General features: G+C 40.8%; 2 protein-coding genes across 2 annotated transcripts; both read left to right on the top strand.

The window, feature by feature from the left end:
* The first annotated feature begins 686 nt into the window (after positions 1-686).
* LOC108115243 (pheromone-binding protein-related protein 6) lies at positions 687-1,337 on the top strand. The gene is made up of 3 exons (XM_017226600.1): positions 687-761; positions 827-902; positions 967-1,337. Exons 1-3 carry the CDS (start codon positions 687-689, stop codon positions 1,242-1,244), a joined length of 429 nt encoding a protein of 142 aa, XP_017082089.1. The 3' UTR covers positions 1,245-1,337.
* Positions 1,338-2,335: 998 nt separating this feature from the next.
* On the top strand, positions 2,336-6,474 carry LOC108115239 (general odorant-binding protein 83a). Its single transcript, XM_041817742.1, has 5 exons — positions 2,336-2,461; positions 4,234-4,466; positions 4,554-4,629; positions 6,008-6,264; positions 6,332-6,474. Exons 2-5 carry the CDS (start codon positions 4,353-4,355, stop codon positions 6,347-6,349), a joined length of 465 nt encoding a protein of 154 aa, XP_041673676.1. The 5' UTR covers positions 2,336-2,461; positions 4,234-4,352; the 3' UTR covers positions 6,350-6,474.
* Positions 6,475-17,883: the final 11,409 nt, after the last annotated feature.

Raw genomic sequence — 17,883 nt, 5'->3', positions numbered from 1 at the left:
ACTGTTTTCAATTTTCACTTTACAACCAAAACCAGGTGTGATTGAAAAATTTTAATAAATTTTCAGAAGTAACTTTGATTGATGCCGCCTTTCAGCGTGCAACTTCAAGGCAATTGAGTTATGTTCAGTATTTCAAATATTCCCCATTGTCTACGCGAATTTGCTGATGTCGGCGTGTCAAAAGAAACGCAAATTGGAATTGAATTTGACATTCTCATACTTTTTTTTGGTAAGGGCGATATTTGACTTTTATGACATGTTTCCCCCACACAATGAAGCCCTCGGCTCGTACACTCGTAATGTGTGCGTTTTGCAACGCCCACAGAAATAAAGTATTTGGATAGCAGAGCTTGACTGGGATCGCAATGAACCAGTTCGGCGTGTTGGGGATGACACTCGAAAATTGCAGGTCCCGGCCATATACAATCATTGCTTAATTTGTGTGTTTCTAGTTTTTAGTTCTCCATTTGGCAGTTGGCTATCAATTGCCGCTCTGCATGGGCTGTCATTTATTCATTTGGCTTGCGTGCTGCCAAATGGATTCGCAATTCGATTGCAAATGGCAGCCTGCAATTAGTGTGCGTTTTCTAATGACAGTCATCACGGCGCTGAATATTGAAATGGAGCCCCCGGCAATCTCATAAAAGCCCAATCCCAGCCCTCCGGCCATTCATTGTCGATCCAAAATGATCAAATACCTGGCCCTGCTGCTATTCCTATTTGGCTGTGCCGTTGCCCAGGAGCCAAGGCGCGATGCTGAGGTTTGTCCTGTTAAAGGGATGAGTTTTCGATTGTGGATTATTATTATTTTGGAATTGATTTTCAGTGGCCTCCGCCAGCGATTCTCAAACTGGCAAAGCACTTCCATGACATTTGTGCTCCCAAAACGGGAGTTACTGATGGTAAGTTATCCTTGGCAATAGTTCATTCTGATCTTTTAAGGCCTTTAAACTTTTTAACCTATAGAATCCATCAAGGAGTTCAGCGATGGCCAAATACACGAGGACGAGGCCCTCAAATGCTATATGAACTGCCTGTTCCACGAGCTCGAGGTGGTCGACGAAAATGGCGATGTCCACATGGAGAAGCTTTTCAACGCAATCCCAGGGGACAAGCTGAGGAACTTATTGATGGATGCTTCCAAGGGTTGTATGCATCCCGAGGGTGACACTCTGTGCCACAAGGCCTGGTGGTTCCATCAATGCTGGAAGAAGGCTGATCCCGTCCACTATTTCTTGGTCTAAAGTACTTTAAGGCAGATATTTTCAGGGTTTCTAAGCGGATTTAAGATCTATTTAATCTTTAAATAATATACAAAAATCAATATTGCAAACAAATATGTTAACGAGTCCTATGGAATTTATTTATAATTATTAGATGGTTGCAGGACTAATAAGGGAAAAGTTTCTGCCAACTTTTGTCCTTTTCCTTCTGAAAAATTCTATGAAAATTCCCTCAAACTAAAAGAAAAATGCATACTGCTACCTTCGAATAAAAGTGCTTTAAAAGAAGGAGTGTGCACAATAAAGTGTTCATTTCGAAAATGAGGAAAACTGTACGGGGATAAAAATTTGAGAAATAAATTGGCCGAGTTCGTTTACCGCCCAGCACTGTGGCTGGGAGGACTCAACTTAATTTACCTGTTGGTTGTTTAGATAAGGCAGCATCTGCTGCATCCATTCGAACAAGTTCAAGTGGATTTCCACTCAGGAAGAGTCCTCCGCTCCGATATTGAGCTACTTACAAAATCTGTCCGTCTAGCCTGGATGGACAACAAAAGCTCCAACTGGCCATTGTGGGGATTGCTCTACCTTGATTACTTTTGCAGCCTGGAACTTTCCGTTTTTGCATTTCTTTCGCTCCGTCTGCCTCGGAAGTTGATTTAGCCTGCAATGGTTTGACCCACAAAACATTTTTACACTTCGAAAAATGATTTGAAACTGGAGCACTTGATAATCAAGTTTGTTGATGGCTTAATGAAATGGTTAATAAGGGGTAAATTTAAAGATCTAGGATGATAAAAACTAACTTTTTAGTGCTTTTGTAAACTGTTAATACAATTTTTAAAAACATTCTTATAAAACCAGATATTTTCCGGCCATCACTTACACTTTTCTGGCTCTTACCACTACCATTCCGAGAGTACTGTAAAATTTTCTGTCTAATGATCGGAGACACGGCAGGGGGCGTGGCCCTCCAGTCGGGCCCTGCACTTATATGGGCGATGCCATTATAGAGACATTCGCCTCGAAATGAAGCGTCAATTGGGCCGATAACTGAGTGCGGCAGTCAGTTGTGGTCTTGTGAACTTGGCCAAAATCAATATAAAAGCCAAACGCTGCAAACGGCAATAAAGCAAATTCAATTGTGACTGCGGTTGTCAAACAATTCTTGCGTGCCGAGTGTGTGTGGGTATCGAGTATCGAGTTTTTGCCATAACTACTCCGGCTAAAATCGAACGGTAGGTGGAAGGACCATCTGCCAGTTGCCAGTTGCCAGGAAAAGGAAAAGGACCTGCTGGGGTTGCGAGGTTGGGAGAGAGGCCGAAGGTGGCCAGGACGAAAGCGTATGAGAGGTCGAAGGTTGCCCAAGCATAGGCAAACGACGCGTTGCAACACGAAAATTGAAATGGCAATTAAAAAACCATCCATCGTTCCTGCCGCACACAACTGCGATATACGTATACGTATATGTATATGTAGAATGTACACACATACATTGAACAAACCTCCATTCACTCTACAAAAATGTGCTGTTGCTGTAATTTCATTCGTCCTCCATTTCTGTGCGAGTTGAGGGGCGAATGTCGTTTTGTGGCTTTGTTTCGGTTGTTGCGTTGACATTTGATGAAACAAAAGTGACAGTTGTGCACAAGTTGAAGTCTTTGTTTTGTGTATTTCGGTTGTACAATTTCAAAAGAAGCGACCGAATGGGAAATTTTATATTTTGATACCCTGGCATCCGCTTGAAGAGTGGGTGGATCGGTGTTTGGCTTCAATTCCTAAAATAAACCAAAACCAAAGGGTTTGCTTGCTCCTAAATCGAGGAATTCTAACCATTCCTTTTCAACAGTAAGGGGCTGCAAAACACCCAAACAAACCTGTCCTTTAATCCAAGTCTTTGTTTTTGTGTAAAAAATCATTTAAAAAGGATAAAGAACGAAATGGAAACACAGAGAGTAATAATAGCTTTGTTTTTAAATATTTTCTATAATTTTATGATCATTAAAAGCGATATCAGTGCATTTCTTTACCTTTTTCAAATCAGCTATTTTCCACTTTCAAACCTCACTTAGCTTGTGAAAAATTTCCATTGCCGCCCATCATACATCATAAGGAATCCCTGAATCGTTGAATCCTCAGCTAGGCAATATATCACAGTCGACCTGAGCGAAGGATTCCAGGGAAGGGGCGGGAGCATAAAGTGGGCGGAGGAAGCGGAGTGGGCATGCCACGTGGCCATGTGTTTGTCAGACGGAACACGACAATTGTAGACTTGTGACGACTTCGCTGACGTCTCGGGCACAGTTCCGTTTCCGTTTTGGCGGTCGCTTTTTGTTCGGCCATCAGCGGTTGGAATTAATTTAGCGTGCGCTGAGCTGGCAAGAAACAAATGATTTTTTTTTTCGGTTTCTCATGGCTTACTAAAATATAAAATATAAAAATACAAGAACAAAAGTTGCGAAAAGGAAAGAAAAACGCTAGGGCTTAGAAAACACATTCTTACACTGATAATAAGTTTGCTGGCAAGTTCCCAGAAATCACTATCGTCCTGCAAGAATACATTTTTTGGACGAAGAACTGTGGCGGAGATCTTAGACTCCTTCAAAACATATTTTACATTTTTAGCGACTTTTGTAAAATAATATAAATAAAATACCTTAAGAAGTTCATTAACATTGTTGTTGGATTTCTTAAAATATAATTAAGTGAATGAAACACATTCAGAGAATGAAACCAACTCGACCAAAGAATTCTATTGTCAACTCTTAATGGGGCTTCCCCTCAGTGTACCCACATAGTTCCACAACCATTGTCATTGTCCAGCTGTCACGCGTGGCACATCGTCGTCAACAGCATCTGCATCCTTATCCTTATCCACATCCCTATCCTCATCCTTACTCGGATTCTCATTCTTGTCCTTCCGTCGCCTGCCCTCGTCCTGTGCCGTGTACTCTGCCATGCATCGCCGCTTTTGTTTCACGTTTCACGTTTCTCGTTTATTTTTTTGCAGGACTTGTTTTTGTTTTATTCAGAATTCGCAAACAAGGCCGAGTCAGGGAACAATTTTTGCCGTTTCACGAACGGAGCGGATAGCAGCGGAAAGGAGCGAACGGAAAGAGCCACATTAAAATGGCTTTGAATGGCTTTGGTCGGCGTGTCAGTGCGTCTGTCCTTTTAATCGCCTTGTCGCTGCTCAGCGGAGCGCTGATCCTGCCGCCGGCTGCGGCGCAGCGTGACGAGAACGTGGGTTAATGAAGTGCCCGGCCGCGCTGTTGCGCCTCCGTGCTCTCGCCCTGCCACGCCCACTTAAGCAACAATTTTTAATTGCAGTATCCACCGCCGAGCATCCTCAAAATGGCCAAGCCCTTCCACGATGCGTGTGTGGAGAAGACGGGCGTCTCCGAGGGTGAGTCCCAAATAGCAATGCTAATGGTCCTCGGCCGAAAGTGAGCCCATAATTGCAGCAATCGGGAGGCTAGCACTTAGTGCACCCTTAGCCATATGCTTAGTTTGCATCCATCTGGCATATATCGCTTAGTTTTTACAGAGACTAAATAATCCACAGAAATCTCTGGTGTTAAGTTCAATACCATCAAAGTTGAAGTAGGTGTCCCAGGGTGTAATACACATTGGAGTCATGTTTAATTTAAATGCAATTAATTAGAGATACCAACAATTCCAAGTTATTAATATCACTAGGACTTCTCTTGTGACTACTTTTAAATAATCTGAAAGACAATTAGGGTATTTTTGCATCTTAAACTAGATTGAAGATTACTGTTCGGTGGCGTATTTTTATACCAGTTACTCGTGGAGTAAAAGGGTATACTAGATTCGTTGAAAAGTATGTAACAGATAGATCGAACGTTTCCGACAACCCCCCCCCTCCCCCCCCAAACCCAAAAACCAAAATACAAAATCCGGGAACTAGTTAGAAAGTTACTTAAAATACGTATTTTAGGTACCACTGCAACTTCCCACGATTTTCATCCGGCTACCCCCCCCTCCACCACCCCCAAACCAAGAAAACTGTATAAATTATTAAAATGCTTTCGTTTGGCCTTTTATAATTTATTTCTAATAATTTTTCAAATCGGAACATTATTTCGCTATAACTTTCACCAAAATTAAAATAGTAACGCGTTTCCTCTTGTTAAAATTAAAGTTCATATACGAAATGCATATTAATATGTTGTCATATTCAGAAGTTCATTTAAATAGAAAACGAAGTACGATGCAAATACAAACAGTCAAAGGCCTCTTTCATATTAAACGTTGACTTTCACTTACTTTAGGAAGCGAAAGGTAAAGTGCCTTAAGGCCAAAAATTCTCAGAAGAAAATATAGTTTTTTTGTTACGGTCGTCTTTACACAGGAGGAGTCTAGTCCAGATTTTCCCATGAAACCAATTACCCCGAAGACGTTACAAAGCCTTAATGTCTTAAGCCTTAATAAAATATTATCGATTAAAATTCGTATAAATATTATTCAAACAATGTGACAATGTGTCTTACACGATTTTTATTTCATTTTACAGTCAAATTGAAAAGTTCAAAATATTCATGTTGAGCAAAATTAGTTTTATTTAAGTAAGCAATGCGGACTTAACTTTTATTTAATTAAGGAAAACCAAATCAAACGGTAATAAGTTTATTTATTTTCATTTAGATAGAATGTGAAATACGAATTTCATGATTACGGGATAAAAACTTATAAATTAAAGTCAATTAAAGAAAAAACACCTTTTTTTTAAGATCTCTGATAATACCGAATGAAAATTACAGCTGCCATCAAGGAGTTCAGTGACGGCGAGATTCACGAGGATGAGAAGCTCAAGTGCTACATGAACTGCTTCTTCCATGAGATCGAGGTGGTGGACGACAATGGAGACGTACATCTAGAGAAGCTCTTCGCCACGGTTCCGCTCTCGGTGCGGGACAAGCTGATGGAGATGTCGAAGGGCTGCGTCCATCCGGAGGGCGATACCCTGTGCCACAAGGCCTGGTGGTTCCACCAGTGCTGGAAGAAGGCCGACCCCAAGGTTGGAATTTGAATATCCCAGATTACCCAAGTCCTTTAATCCGACTCACCTTAATCCTTTGTTGCAGCACTACTTCTTGCCTTGAAAACCCGACCGAACCTGCTTTTCGATTCACCCGTTGCCGGCCCCGTGATATTTATATTTTAGGTTAGTTTTTCCTAGTTTTTCAATAGCTGTCGAGTAATAAACGTAGGCGAGTTGTGCATGCAAGTTAAGCTTTCAATTATTTGCCGACTGGCAAAAGGCAACTGCTCAATGCGCTGAAAAGTGTGCTGCAAAAAACCGGCTCTCACAAAGGACTACATATACATCCACTCACACATACACACATGTTCGCTTTTGACATAATTTATACGCATTGTGAAGGAGTGTACGCTTGTGTGCCTGCGACCGTGTGTAAATAAAATTATGCGTAAAACTTCGCCGAGCTTGTTGACGCCGACAAGCGTGTTACATTGCGCCATTTACATGGGAGCCGCTGTTTTGCGCTTTTTACTTTCAATTTTCTGTCAAAAGCGGGCAAGTTCTGTATGAAAAACATTTTAAATAAATGTTTAAGCTGGTCAGGGACTTTGGGAGTCATTAGTTGGGCTCTGCAAGTGGCAAAAAATTCCCCGGCGTTAATATCTTATTGGGCATCAATCACATTGCATCAGACAGCAAGTGAAGAGTGGTTTTCACCTTAGCAAAAACTTTAAATAAATAAAAGTAAATAATTACGACTAATTGACTGTGCGGATAACAACTATAACGAAAAACAGTATCTGTCAATTGCACAATTTATTCTTATATACTTAATAAAAATGTATACTAACTTTGGATGGGCAACTAACAAATAAATGCGAACTTACCAAGATCGGATTAGTAAAAATCAAACGCAATTGGTTCTTTGTTCGTGGGCAAAATATAAATGTGGTTTTAGTTTAATCCGCTTATGGAATTTATTGTATTTCATTCGAAGTTTTAGTATCATAAAAAGGATTTTGTAAAAATTTATTTAGTTATAACTTAAATGAAGTTTGTAACTTAAAGTTAATCTCCAAAAACTGTTAAAGCTGAGCATTTCCCTTGTGGCTTTCAACTTTGAACCATTCAAAATCCAATTTGATGTATTTTGCTCATATTTCTGCGGCTTTAAGTTTGGTTCTTCCTTCCGCTGGCCTCGTATTTCCATGGCCATTAATTCTAATTTTTTTTCAATTTAACATATATTTCATTGCTGTCGGTCAAATGTTCGCCGCCACCTTTAAACCGTCAGAGTTGGGTTTCCGAGCGGGTTTAGGGTGGCTCTTTGGTCGTTTTTTATTGTTTCGACGACTTGTTGCGCAAAGCTTTTCATTTCAGAGTCAATGATTTATGTTTTCACTTGCGCCCTCGCCCCCGCATAATGCTCTTTTTATTATTTATGCGTATTGGTTTCCATTTTTCTCTGCCGCCTGAGTGAAAAGTTTTCCTGAAAAAATGCGCTTAACTGCGCCAATGGTTTTCAGTATCGGTATCCGTATCAGCCCTCATCTCTGTAATTGTCGGAGGGAGCTTAAGAAAAGCGGAATCTTTTGTGCCCGGCCAGCTCATTATTGTCAGCTGGCGATTCTCAGTTGGCGTTGTCATCATTACATTTCACTTAATACTAATTTCTTTTCCTGTGGGGCTGCACTGCCCAAAAAGCTGTATGTCTTTTAATGATGTTAAATTGTTCTTTAATGGACTCAGGACAACATTATTTCTATTAGCTCTATTAATGGTTTCTTGAAAGGATATTGAATGTATTTGTTGGTCTTTTGGGTTTTATACGATTTTTATATAAGGAAGTTGCAGATAAATATGGTAAGTTATAAGATAAATCTTACTAACTTTAAGGTGCTTTCTAGAAAGGGCATATTTTAATGACATTGAAAAGAAACCATAAGATTTGTCCCACAATTTTCTCCCTGTGTAAGGGATCTTCTTTTTTGGGCCCACACATCTGCCGGACTAATTTGGTAAATTGAAAATTTTTTGACAGCCTTCAATGAAGTGTGGAAGACGACACTTTACGCTGTGCGGTTCATTGGCGACGGGATGGGTTCCAGGATCCGGACACTGGATTCTGGAGTCGGGAGCTGACCGGGGACCCTCAATGGATTTCCACACGAGCAGCTTGAGCCATTTAGGCAGCCAATTAGCTGCCCAAATGTTGGTTAATTTCCTGGGCGCCTGTTTTTGTTCCTAATGATACAATCATCTAATTGATTCGCCCTCCGAGCGATTCCACTGGCAGTGCACAATTTACCGCGAATTTGCAGGCTGACCTGTTTGGGTAAGCAGTCCATGCATTTGTAATTCGAAACTGACACAGTTGGCATAGTTCCTGGAATGCGATTGGATTGGCAACGGAAGGAGTCCGAGTCCGAGTCCGAGTCTGAGTTTTGGGCCACGTGGCGTTGACCGGGCGTACAATTAATGGAAGTTTAACTGTTCAATTGAAGCTGATTTTTTCGCCTTCCTCCGTTCCGGGGGTTCCTTTTATATATTTTTTGAAATGAGTACAAGCGGCCGTGTGCCCTGCCATTAGGGCACTTTGTTCATTTTTCATTTCGTTGGATTTTCCGCGCGTTGGCAAAGTTTTTTTTCCTTCGCTAAACGCTTCCCGCTGCCTTTGCACTTATTTTACGCTCTATTGTTCGTTTTGTTGGCCACGTCCCGAGCAGAGAGCCTCACTTTCTCGGCCCCGCTGACCGGTCCAGGCCCATTCATATTTTCCTGTGATTTTTTCTCAGTTTTTTCCCTTTTCTTTCCCTTGCCCTTTGCTCACAACTTATTCCTGTCGTTTCCCGGGCAAAAGTAATTCAAACGGAATTAAATTTTCGCATGCCTGTGTGTTCGCTTTCGCGAAAAATTCAGGTTAGTCGCAATGGCCGTATAATTAGCATATAACTCGACAATTGGCCACAGTTTTGTCTTGTCTTCGCCAGGGCTCGCAAGTGGCCGCCAGGTCTGGCAATGGGATTTGCATAAATTGACATTGAATGCAAATTTCTGTCACAACGCCAATGCAGCGGCGATCAAAATTGTTTTCGATGTAACGCAAAAAGTGGTGCTGGAAAGCTGGGGAAGCTAACGCGAAAATCGCCAAGCTAAGCGTTAACAAACAAAACTCGATAACGAAATAAGAGCGAGCATTTTCCCTCGATTTGTATAAAAAATCAAATTAGTGTGCCATCCAGAAATGCAGAGAAAGGTGCACTGTCAAAAATTTGAGATAAGAAGGAAAAGTTATTGAAATAATGAAAGAACCCTTTTGTAGATTTGAGAAATACTGAAAATTTGTTTAATTTAAATATAAAAATTTAACTAAATAGAGTTCCCACTCAAAAGTAGCTCACAGAATGTAACATTTTCATTTAAGATGAGTTTTTCTTTCAGTATCCATGAACAGAGACACATTCCCTCGGTCCTCGACAGCTGCAACAGCAGCAAAGTAACTGAATTGAGGCATTGAAAAAAAGGTAAGGTCAGGGGATCGGTTCGGTTCGGTACGGTGCAGTATAGTCACAAGGCCTGGAGCAATCAGCCTTCACTTGGCCAAAAAGCCAACCCTTGCCGCTCTTCCAACATCCGGCCATGTTGTGTAGTGGCCGCTATTGCGCCGATTTTTATTATGCTTTTATACATATCTTTTATTTTTTCGCTGTTATCGGATTTGCATGGCCGGTTAGTTGGGAAGCGAGAAGCCGAAAAATTGTTTAAAATCGAGCGGACGCTTGTTTTATGGCAGGCCACAAAAGATTTAGTTCAGAATAAAGCTCCATGGTTTCGAGTAATGATGATGGAAAAGATTTTCAAATTTTAGTCACAATTTTGTCATCAGAAAAACTAATTGGGGTTTACAGGAGGGAAAATCGTGAGATCCTACAGAGCGTTTCATGTATCAATTTGTGGAAAAAACATATTCTTTTTAGGACTTTTTAGACAGTTTTTATCTTTTGAACACAACTATTTGTGACAGAAATCTGTTGATATTTTTGAAGCTTTACTTGTCGAATCTGAATCTGAATTCCCAATTTTGGGAATAGTAAAATCGCTTATCCTTATTATTCATTATAAGTATTAATGTTAGGAAGTATCTTAAGCTTATTCAATAATCTTCATAGGGTATATTCACTTCGATCCATCCCATAATTAAGTCTTTCTTGTTTTTTACAGGACCTTCTACGGTTCATTTGCCTCACATTTTTCACTCGGCACAAGTAAATGTTAATAGCGTCACCATTGACTGACAAAACATTCGCAGAGTGAGAGAGCGGATGGTACTGGCAGCAATTGCGCTCACTTGCATCGTGTTGCAATTGCCAAATGGCCTTATGGTGCATTTAATAATTGCGCATACGCAACGTTGCCCCTTAAAGCGGGCCAGGCCAGCCTGGAAGTTGAAGTGGAAGACATTTTATTGCCCGACACACATATCGCGCAGAATAGGAATACAAAACAGGCTCTGGACTGTTAAGATTTCAAAACATGCATTCACCCGCAGGAACATATATACTTCAGCTTATCCTTTGTCTTTTGTTGCAGCATTGTTGCACTGGAGCAATGTGCAGTGTGCAATGTGCTCCGCATTGTGTCCACGTCAGCCCATGGCGATTCATCTGGCAGCACCACAAACGGCGGCCCTAGTCAAATTAACCTCCATAGTTTAATGTCTGTGTGCCCGACTTGTTACCGCCTGACATGGCAGTGTCAGCTCAACCCAATCCGAATGCAATGTATATCCCAGCGGCACGTTGATTATGTGTCTCCCTGGGGGTCTTCACCTTGCATTGGCGATGGATTCGTGAGTGGGTCGTGATTTTCGGGTTAAGATTTCTAAATAAAAACCTCATGCTTTGTATAAATAACTAAAATGCAATCATTTTGGTAAAAAAGAAATCTCGATTTTATTTTTATAGTCCTTTCAAATTCTTAATATTTATGCAGAACTTTGCATATCAAAAACATTTAATTCGAAACCCCAAAGCTGTTCTGCAAATGAAGTTATGTGATATTTATAGATAAATTAACTAGGAGTCCCCATCCCTAATCCTGCCACATGGCCTCCTTCTCCTGGACTTGTTGCAATCGTATGCAAATTGTGTTGAGCCTTCTGCCTGCTCTCATGTTCTATGTAAATAAGCCGACGGCCAAATGGAAAACAAGACGCAATCGTAAACCTGGCCAGACCATTAGGCCTCCTTTGGATTGGCTAAAGGAGACTCAGTCGGAGTTGGAGTTTATAGAAAAGGCGGCGGAGTCACATTGCCAAAATGTTAATGAATCAAAGGCTGGGAAAAGTTTGCGGAAAACTACAAAGGTGGCACAGGAAGTGGGTGGCAGTGGGGGTGGATGAGGACTTAGGTCCGAAAGTGATGTGGGCGTGTTGATAACGAGCGAAGGCGCCAAAGTCATGCATAATTAATCATTTGTTAATTATAGACTTTGACCAGGTACAGGTACTCAACGGACTCACCTGTCGTCATCACCGGCACACCACACACTCGTACGCACACACATTTGACACCTGGCAAAGTAATTGCCTTTGTCCACTTTGAAGTTGTTTAGTTTTTGCTCCGGGCTCATTACAACGTGGGCGTGGCAAAAGCCCTCGGACCAACCATTGCCCCTCCCGCCCACGAGGCATTTATATAAATGAACTCGTCGCAGTCGCAGCTCTCCGCTGGAGAAACACAAACGGGCATCGTGTGTATACACTGCGAGAAATTTCCGTTATGGTTACAAAAAATTAAACCACCATAAGAGTAAAAAGGTTATATGATTTCATAGTTCTTGTCAATGTTACAGAAGCAAACTTTCCTCTTAAAATCATATGAAATATCACAAAAATCTTTGCCAAGCTTATTGCAATGTTTTCTTCAAAGTGCCTGTGTGTTTTGGCCATAGTTCACGTGCATGCGTCGCCCCTCTGCTTTGGCTCGTCCTTTGGGCCAGGACATGGTGGGCAGCTGGTGTGCGAGTGCTTGTGTGCGAGTGCTGACTGTACCATGTTTGCTGCGGAACAGGAAATGAGCACCTGCTGCTTATTTATATTTTCCGCTCACTTGAATGTAAAATTACATAATATTTTGTTTTCGTTTTTTCAGCTCCTGATGCTGCTGCTGCTTTTGCTGCTGCTGTAGCTGCTTGGCACTTGTGCTAGTCTGAACATTGCTGTGTGAAAATACTTCTAGTGGAACATTTGAAGACAGCTGGCCGCAGAAGCGAGGAGCCGAATCATGTTGGCCTTTTAAAGAAGTTGAATCATCAGAGCGGGCCTTCTTAATTGCAAGTGTTGTTCATAACTTTAAAAGCAATTTACTTTCAGGTAGAGGAGATCTGTAGCCATGTAAATGAAAATCTTAAAATGTAAGCATTTGCGAATTAAAATGTTTTGAATGGACTTTTATGAGAAGAACCCACAAAAAATGAGTGAAAGGCCAATCATAGAGCTAGCTGAATAGCTGCAAATTGAACAGATGTTTTTCGATGCGGAAAAGAGTTTGGGCAAAGTAACATCATTCGCAGTATTAGTTAACTATTTGTTCAAAATGTTTGCATACCACGGGCAGGGAAAGGTTTTTCCCAGCTCCGGACCGCTGTAGAAAAAGTTCACTATTTGTTGGCCGTTTCGGTTGCAATGTGGTAACCACAATGTACGTGAAGTGGCGATGGGACAGCGAACTGGCCAAATGCTCATATGCGAGTTGTTTATGTTGCCGTTTTGGTTTTTTGGTTACTGTTTGCTGTTTTGTTGTTGTGCTGTTTTTGTTTTATTTGTTGGCCGCGCAACTCGTTGTGGCCCTGGCCCGCATAAATTGTTGCCGCTTTTGAGTTTAAGCCAACAGTTTGTTTGCTGGTCATCCGACACTCTCGTCCTCACCACCGTTAGTTAATTGCCGTTGCCGCTGCAACATGATTGCACTTATTGGTCAGCGGCATAATCAAATGCGCAACTTTTTGGCATGAAAGTTTAATTGGAAAGCTCGCATGTGCTCGCATTGGAAGCCATGTGATATGGGGTGAACTGCCTTTGGAGCCAAACTAATTCCAACTCATAATTAAGCCACTTGCTAGCTGAGTTGGCCCCCTCGTAATCAGGCTTTTTCTTCAACCCTGGCTCATTAAAATGGCAGCAGCCAGCAGCTAGCAGCCAACAGCTCTCACCTTACACAGTTGATGCTGGGATATTTTATGTAATTTCTTGGAAATGCATACCAATGCACCTCCTAGTCGGAGGTGCTAACTCAATTTGCCTGCTCGTGTAATTGCAGTCAAACTTTTGTTCGCCTAATTGAGGGCATCATCATCCCTTCTCGCTCAGAAAAGCTGAGATGGAAGTCAGGGTAGGAGGAGACAGCGGGTTATTCCTAATTATAAGTCAGATTAAAGTTGACCCACGCCAAAAGGAGTCATCGTGCTGGGTGAAGAACACTTTGTGTTTAACGTTTCATTTAATGTTTAGCCAAACTTACTCGGTCACATAAATCAATGCCAAACAACAGGCCGGGGGCTCCCATATGAATACTCAAGTGTCTCGCCGAGCAACAAATGGGACAAATTTCCATTTCAAGCCAATGCCGCATAAATGGCACATAATTTACGATACGAAGAGGAGAGGAGCGGCAGAGGCAGCTAACCAAACATGCAGCTAACTATCCAAAAGCTGGTAACAATATTAGTTAGCAAGAGCGGCAACACCAACGCAGGCTACAGCCTCACACTCGGAAAAGAGCTTTGTTAATTCAAAAATAGTTGATAAATAACATTTTCTGATCTATATTTTAAAGCTTTCAAGGGGAATCTTAACTAGAAATACATTTCTTATTTATGCCGTAATTGATTTCTAAAACTACAGCTAAACTATAACAAACCCTTAAGGAATTAAAGAAGAATTAAAAATATTTTAACATTAAATATAATTAAATTAGTTTATGAAGTGGCATATATACTTTTTATATAAATTTGGAAAAAGGTTTTTGTTTTCCTTAAAGTTCAATGCTTTCAATATTATCCTGGGGTTTAACATTCCCAAAAAATATGTATTCACAGAAACCGATTTAAATATTCACTCGATTGAATTTTTAGATTTTTTTAGATATTAAGATGGGAATAAACTTTATGTAAGACACACTTTGAAATTGGATATCCTCAAATGGGTTTTTAAAACTTAATTAAAATCCTCAGTCTTCTAATATACACTCGGAAGAAAGAATCTTCAAAAAGTACAAGTGTAAATGAAAAACGAATAAAATTAAAGATTTTCAAGCCTTGTAACATGAAGTTTAAAATATATCAATATATTTTAAAGATGTAGATTTCTATGAAAAAGATTTCGAGATTTTCCCTTAGTGTATTGGCACCATCGGAAACAGAGTAAACTTTACAGTTGTGTTGGTGGCTGGTTGTTGTTGTTGGGAATTCCCGCACCCGAAGCTGGCCGGCGTCAATGTGTGAAGTAATTAATTACAAAGCAACTGATGTGTATCTGTGTGTGTGTGTGGGTCTCCGTATGAGAGGGTGTGCGTGTGGGTCCTGGGTTTTGGATTATGATGCATGATCATATATGTTGCTGCACGCACACTAGAAACCCAATCCCCACACGCACACTTTGGAAGAGATAGGTAATGCTATCTGGGCATGAGCACATGTACATATCCTCAACATCCCCACACCGCTCTCGTTCTCAGCCTGGACTTGCAGTGGCCAAAAATTAAATTGATTTACACCTGAGGTGAGAAAACGGATTGGATGACCAGGCCCAAATGCATTTCGGTATTGGCACAAAGCAACCAAAGATTTTCCCATCGACTGAACTGATTTGCCTAACAGAATGATCGTAATGAGTTCACTGCGAGAAATAAAATGCAATTGCAAGGTAAACATTTTTATAAATCCTAAGTTTTTAAAAAAATATGTGAAAAAGATGTGAATATTCTATAACTAATAAATCCTTTCCAGAAAATAGGTTTGAAGTTTAGGATAACTTTTTAATCATTATCTAAGATTTCTATTTTGAATGTCTGATTTCTTAATTTAAATATCTTCCCTAATAGTTTATGTTTTGTTTTCCAAATCGTTTGATTTTAACATTAATTTCCAGTGCATCCTTTTCCAACCCATAATTAAGATGTAAAATGGAAAACTTCGTTTGTATATGCCTCATTATAATCATAGTTTATGAATGTTTGGTGTGTCGTGTTCCGTTTCCCCGCCCTCGTCGTTGGTCATAAAATTCATATATGATTACGATTCCCATATAAATTCCAGACGCACAATGATTCCGTTTCCTTGAGGCTAATCCCAAAAGCCGAGCTAAGGGTATTCCACATTAGCACGGCAACTTTAGGCGTTGTCTGCCGTCGGGCGGCTAATTGTGCCCGCAACCAGAACCCGTCTTCTCTCTAAGGGCCCTTCGATTTAAAATTGCGGCGCGGGACCTTCAAGGATATTTATGAATCCCAAACACGTGACAGAGAATAAAAATTCAGAAGGATTCGGGATTCGGGCGGGGAGTATGGGGTGCATTTAAATTAATCACAGTAAAAGCGAATTGCCCAAAACAATGTTATATCCCGTGCAAGGTCCTTTGGGGAACGGAAATCTGTAAACCGTGACGAGACCAAAACCAGATCCTGCCACTGTATGGGTAGCCATGTGTCTGTATGGTGCTCTCTATTTGTTTGTTTGTGTGCGTGCGGTTGCTCAAATTAAAACAAAGTGTCGTGCGTTTGATGAAAATGTAACGCATTTTGCTCAGCCAGCCAGCGACGCACATAAATGCTAATTGGCTTAAATGTATACGTGTGTCCCCGTCTGTAACTGTGGGTGTATGTGTGTTTGTGGGAGTGTTGGTATTGGTGTTGGTGATGGGGGTTTTTGGCATTTTGGGGAAACGTTTTTCTACCAACGCCAGGTGTTCAAACTTAAACATTTTATAGTTCGGTTAATTGTCAAAGCCGTGGCAAGAGTCAGCCAAAAGTAAAAGGGTGCGCCGAACATTTGATGACTCAATTATTCGATGGTTTTTGTGGTTATTCTGGGGGAAAATGGGTGCTGGTACAGTGGTACACCGCGGGTAACGCCGCGTCCACAAATCAGCAGAAAATTGTAAATTTGAGTTTGGATTTGTTGCTTTCAGGAGGATTTCTGTTTGCTTCTATCACACATTTTCATTCAAAAGTTTACTCTTCCATCTTGTTAGGACATAAAAAGGGTTCTCATTACCTACTTTTTTCAGTGTAAGCTTTCCTTAGTCTAGATGAGGCTGGAACCATTTAGGCAGCTGTCGCACTGATTAGCATGACCTCTACGTGATTCCATCCCCAAGAAGGAGAAACTGTGACTGGTGAAGAAATGAAAAGAAAAACGTAAGGCGGTGAAGAAAATTGAAAACAAGTGAAATAAAGTGATTGGCCATAACATTTGCGCGTACGCGTGCATTTTCCATTCTAAGAGCTTGGCTTTTCCCCTTCCATTTCCCTTCGCATTTCCCGACTCGCCTGCGCCTTTGTGTGCCCACAATTCTATGCTATTTTTATGTTTATCTGCTTCACTCCATTACGACTTTATGCTCTTTAGCAGACAATCAACATTGTTGCCTCCGCCACCCCCAAAAAGCACCCACTTTCCACCCCTTGGGGGCTGCGCTATAAGGGTACCGTTTACTGGGCGGACAATGCCCGTGCGAAAAATGCAAATTGCGAGTGGCGGAATGAAGTGAATGGCGCCGAATGATGGAATGTTGGAATGATGGGAGGAATGAATGAATGAGTGAGTGATTGTTGCTCTGAGCCAGACATTTAGAGGAATTTGCCCTGCGCCGTCTTGATAAATAGCAAAAGCTTGGCCTAGCTTCAACTTGGCCTCCCTCATATGCCATAATTTATGCAAATTAATTTATAAAAAATATATGTATGTTTGTACTTGTACAGCCATCCATGGCCGCGGACATATTTCATGCAAGTGCGACAATTTTCCCGGCAAGTACATAAATATAGTGCGCCTTAAAGTAGACTCATTTATATGGCTTTATACTTTATGCGTAATTTCAGGCGCTGACATTTATGATGTATGCCACATACAGCTGCATTCATAGTAATAGACGTGCCAAGTGGTTTTAGATTGAGCACTAAAAATCAATTTGATTGAACATAAGTTCTATTAAGTCTCTATAAAATAATTCATATTTTATTGACAAAAGGTAGAGTGGATAAAAGTAAAGTAAGTCTCTTTAACTCCTTTTTATGGTGGAATTTTGTGCTTTAAATAATTGAACACCTGAATCTTAAAGCTTTATTAATGTAAAAATATATTGGTATAGTCCTTACGGCCTTATACTAGCCATCTCCTGCCTGTAGTCATGAGCTATTTAGCTTATAGTCCTCTTATTTTTACTTATTTAAATCATATAGATCATATTAATCCTGCTCCTATTGCCATGAGCACAGCTGTAAACATATTTATGAACCTTCAGTTAAGTTGCCGTGACGACTGACGAATGGCTGGACTGCCCTGTGGCCTGTGAATGGAAGTCAGACTGAAAGTCAGACAGGTATTCGTTTGCCTGGCCGAAAGTCGTCATGTGAATTTGATTCGACTTTCTCGGCA

This window comes from Drosophila eugracilis, unplaced genomic scaffold (assembly GCF_018153835.1).
Source record: "Drosophila eugracilis isolate 14026-0451.02 unplaced genomic scaffold, ASM1815383v1 contig_1897, whole genome shotgun sequence".
Lineage (NCBI taxonomy): Eukaryota > Metazoa > Arthropoda > Insecta > Diptera > Drosophilidae > Drosophila > Drosophila eugracilis.
Note: the sequence above shows the minus strand (reverse complement) of the source record. Positions and strands in the feature narration are given on the sequence as shown.

Coding starts and splice junctions, on each gene's coding strand:
- LOC108115243 (XM_017226600.1), top strand. CDS start 687: ATGATCAAATACCTGGCCCTGCTGCTATTCCTATTTGGCTGTGCCGTT. Junction 762..826: donor AGCCAAGGCGCGATGCTGAG/GTTTGTCCTGTT, acceptor ATTGATTTTCAG/TGGCCTCCGCCAGCGATTCT. Junction 903..966: donor CAAAACGGGAGTTACTGATG/GTAAGTTATCCT, acceptor TTTAACCTATAG/AATCCATCAAGGAGTTCAGC.
- LOC108115239 (XM_041817742.1), top strand. CDS start 4,353: ATGGCTTTGAATGGCTTTGGTCGGCGTGTCAGTGCGTCTGTCCTTTTA. Junction 4,467..4,553: donor CGGCGCAGCGTGACGAGAAC/GTGGGTTAATGA, acceptor TTTTAATTGCAG/TATCCACCGCCGAGCATCCT. Junction 4,630..6,007: donor GAAGACGGGCGTCTCCGAGG/GTGAGTCCCAAA, acceptor TGAAAATTACAG/CTGCCATCAAGGAGTTCAGT.